The sequence below is a fragment of the Seriola lalandi genome, unplaced genomic scaffold (genome assembly GCF_002814215.2).
Source record: "Seriola lalandi dorsalis isolate HSWRI2012SDOR001 ecotype SW California unplaced genomic scaffold, Sedor1 jcf7180002054497, whole genome shotgun sequence".
NCBI classification, from domain to species: Eukaryota; Metazoa; Chordata; class Actinopteri; order Carangiformes; family Carangidae; genus Seriola; species Seriola lalandi.
Window position 1 is genome coordinate 400,350 of NW_019525050.1, and position 1,300 is coordinate 401,649.

At 40.4% G+C, this 1,300-nt stretch overlaps 1 protein-coding gene across 2 annotated transcripts in view; it reads right to left on the reverse strand.

Moving 5' to 3' along the window:
• brf1a (BRF1 general transcription factor IIIB subunit a) overlaps positions 1-1,300 on the reverse strand; it is a 105,574-nt gene that overhangs the window by 87,559 nt on the left and 16,715 nt on the right. For both annotated transcript variants that reach the window (XM_023412979.2, XM_087175767.1), the window contains one exon: positions 546-577. In XM_023412979.2, coding sequence (XP_023268747.1) covers positions 546-577 — 32 coding nt within the window. The remainder of the gene's footprint in view (positions 1-545; positions 578-1,300) is intronic.

Consider the following 1,300-nt stretch of genomic DNA (forward strand, 5'->3'; position numbering starts at 1 on the left):
GGCTCCCACATATCACATATCACGTAACACACACACACACACACACACACACACACACACACACACACACACACACACACACACACACACACACCTCAGGTTTAATTACACGGGTGAAAGTCTGAATGCAAGATGACTGCAGGAGCAAGTGGTTAGGCAGAGATGCATTATGGGAGTGGTGGCGAGAGGTAGGTGTGTGTATGCAAGAGGCTGCTCCAGCGGGGTGGGCATCAACACACATCACAGTAAGATTTAGGAAAATAAAGTTTTCTTTAAAGTCTGCAGAAGCTCAATTTTGTTTTGATTTACAATAATTAGTCGATTGATCGATTGACAGAATATTTATCTGCAACTATTCAGATAATGGATTCATCATTTATCTTACATTATACTACACTGGATATTTAGAGGTTTGGATTGTTGATCGCACAGAATACGACATTTGAGGACGTCACTTAGGAAACTGTTGATGTGATGGTTTTATAGATTAATCAAGAAAATAACTGGCAGATTAATCGATAAGGATCATTAGTCTTGACACTTACCTGCAGGAGATCGCTCAGATCCAGCAGCATGTCTGAGAAAAACAGGTTAAGAAGTAAAAAAGAAGTACAGAAGTAAAAAATGATTTGTCATGATTTTAGATTTAAAGAGTCACATGCAGAAGGTCGACCAGAGACACGGGGAGGTTTGAGGAAAATTAAAGGTCAATTAAGTTTTATGTTTTGTGACCGACGGCTTCCTTCATGCTTCCAATCAAACAACAGAAAATATAAAAACAAACTCTTTTTTTTTAGATTAAAAAACACAAACACTCAAGAGACCGTGTGACTGACTTCAGGGTTTTGATGCTGGAAAGTCACACGGCTCAGTCAGTGGTAACGTACATGGTAATATCTTTGTTCCCAGCATAAAGCAGCAGTGAAGTCCACATTAAAGAAAGCTAGTGCATGTTTTCTTTGATGGTTTCAAACTGGAGGTCTGATTCAAGACCGTACAACGAGGAGGAGCGAGAACAGCCGCAGAACCGAACTGTGTTCCTTCAACAACACGCGCCTCAATCAGACACGCACGATGTAAACAGTGTGTAACCAATGACAGCGAGAGATTAACAGCACTGGAGTGCTTGAATAATAGCAGCAGATTAAATTATTTGACAATAATCCGATGATGTTTATGTATCGTGTTGTGTAGGATATGTTTGCGTCATGTGGCAGAAAAGCTTTGGGAAACATTTACACAGACTGTTTCCATCTGCAGCACAAACAAACAGCAGGTTAACCTGAAAGAGGCAACAGGC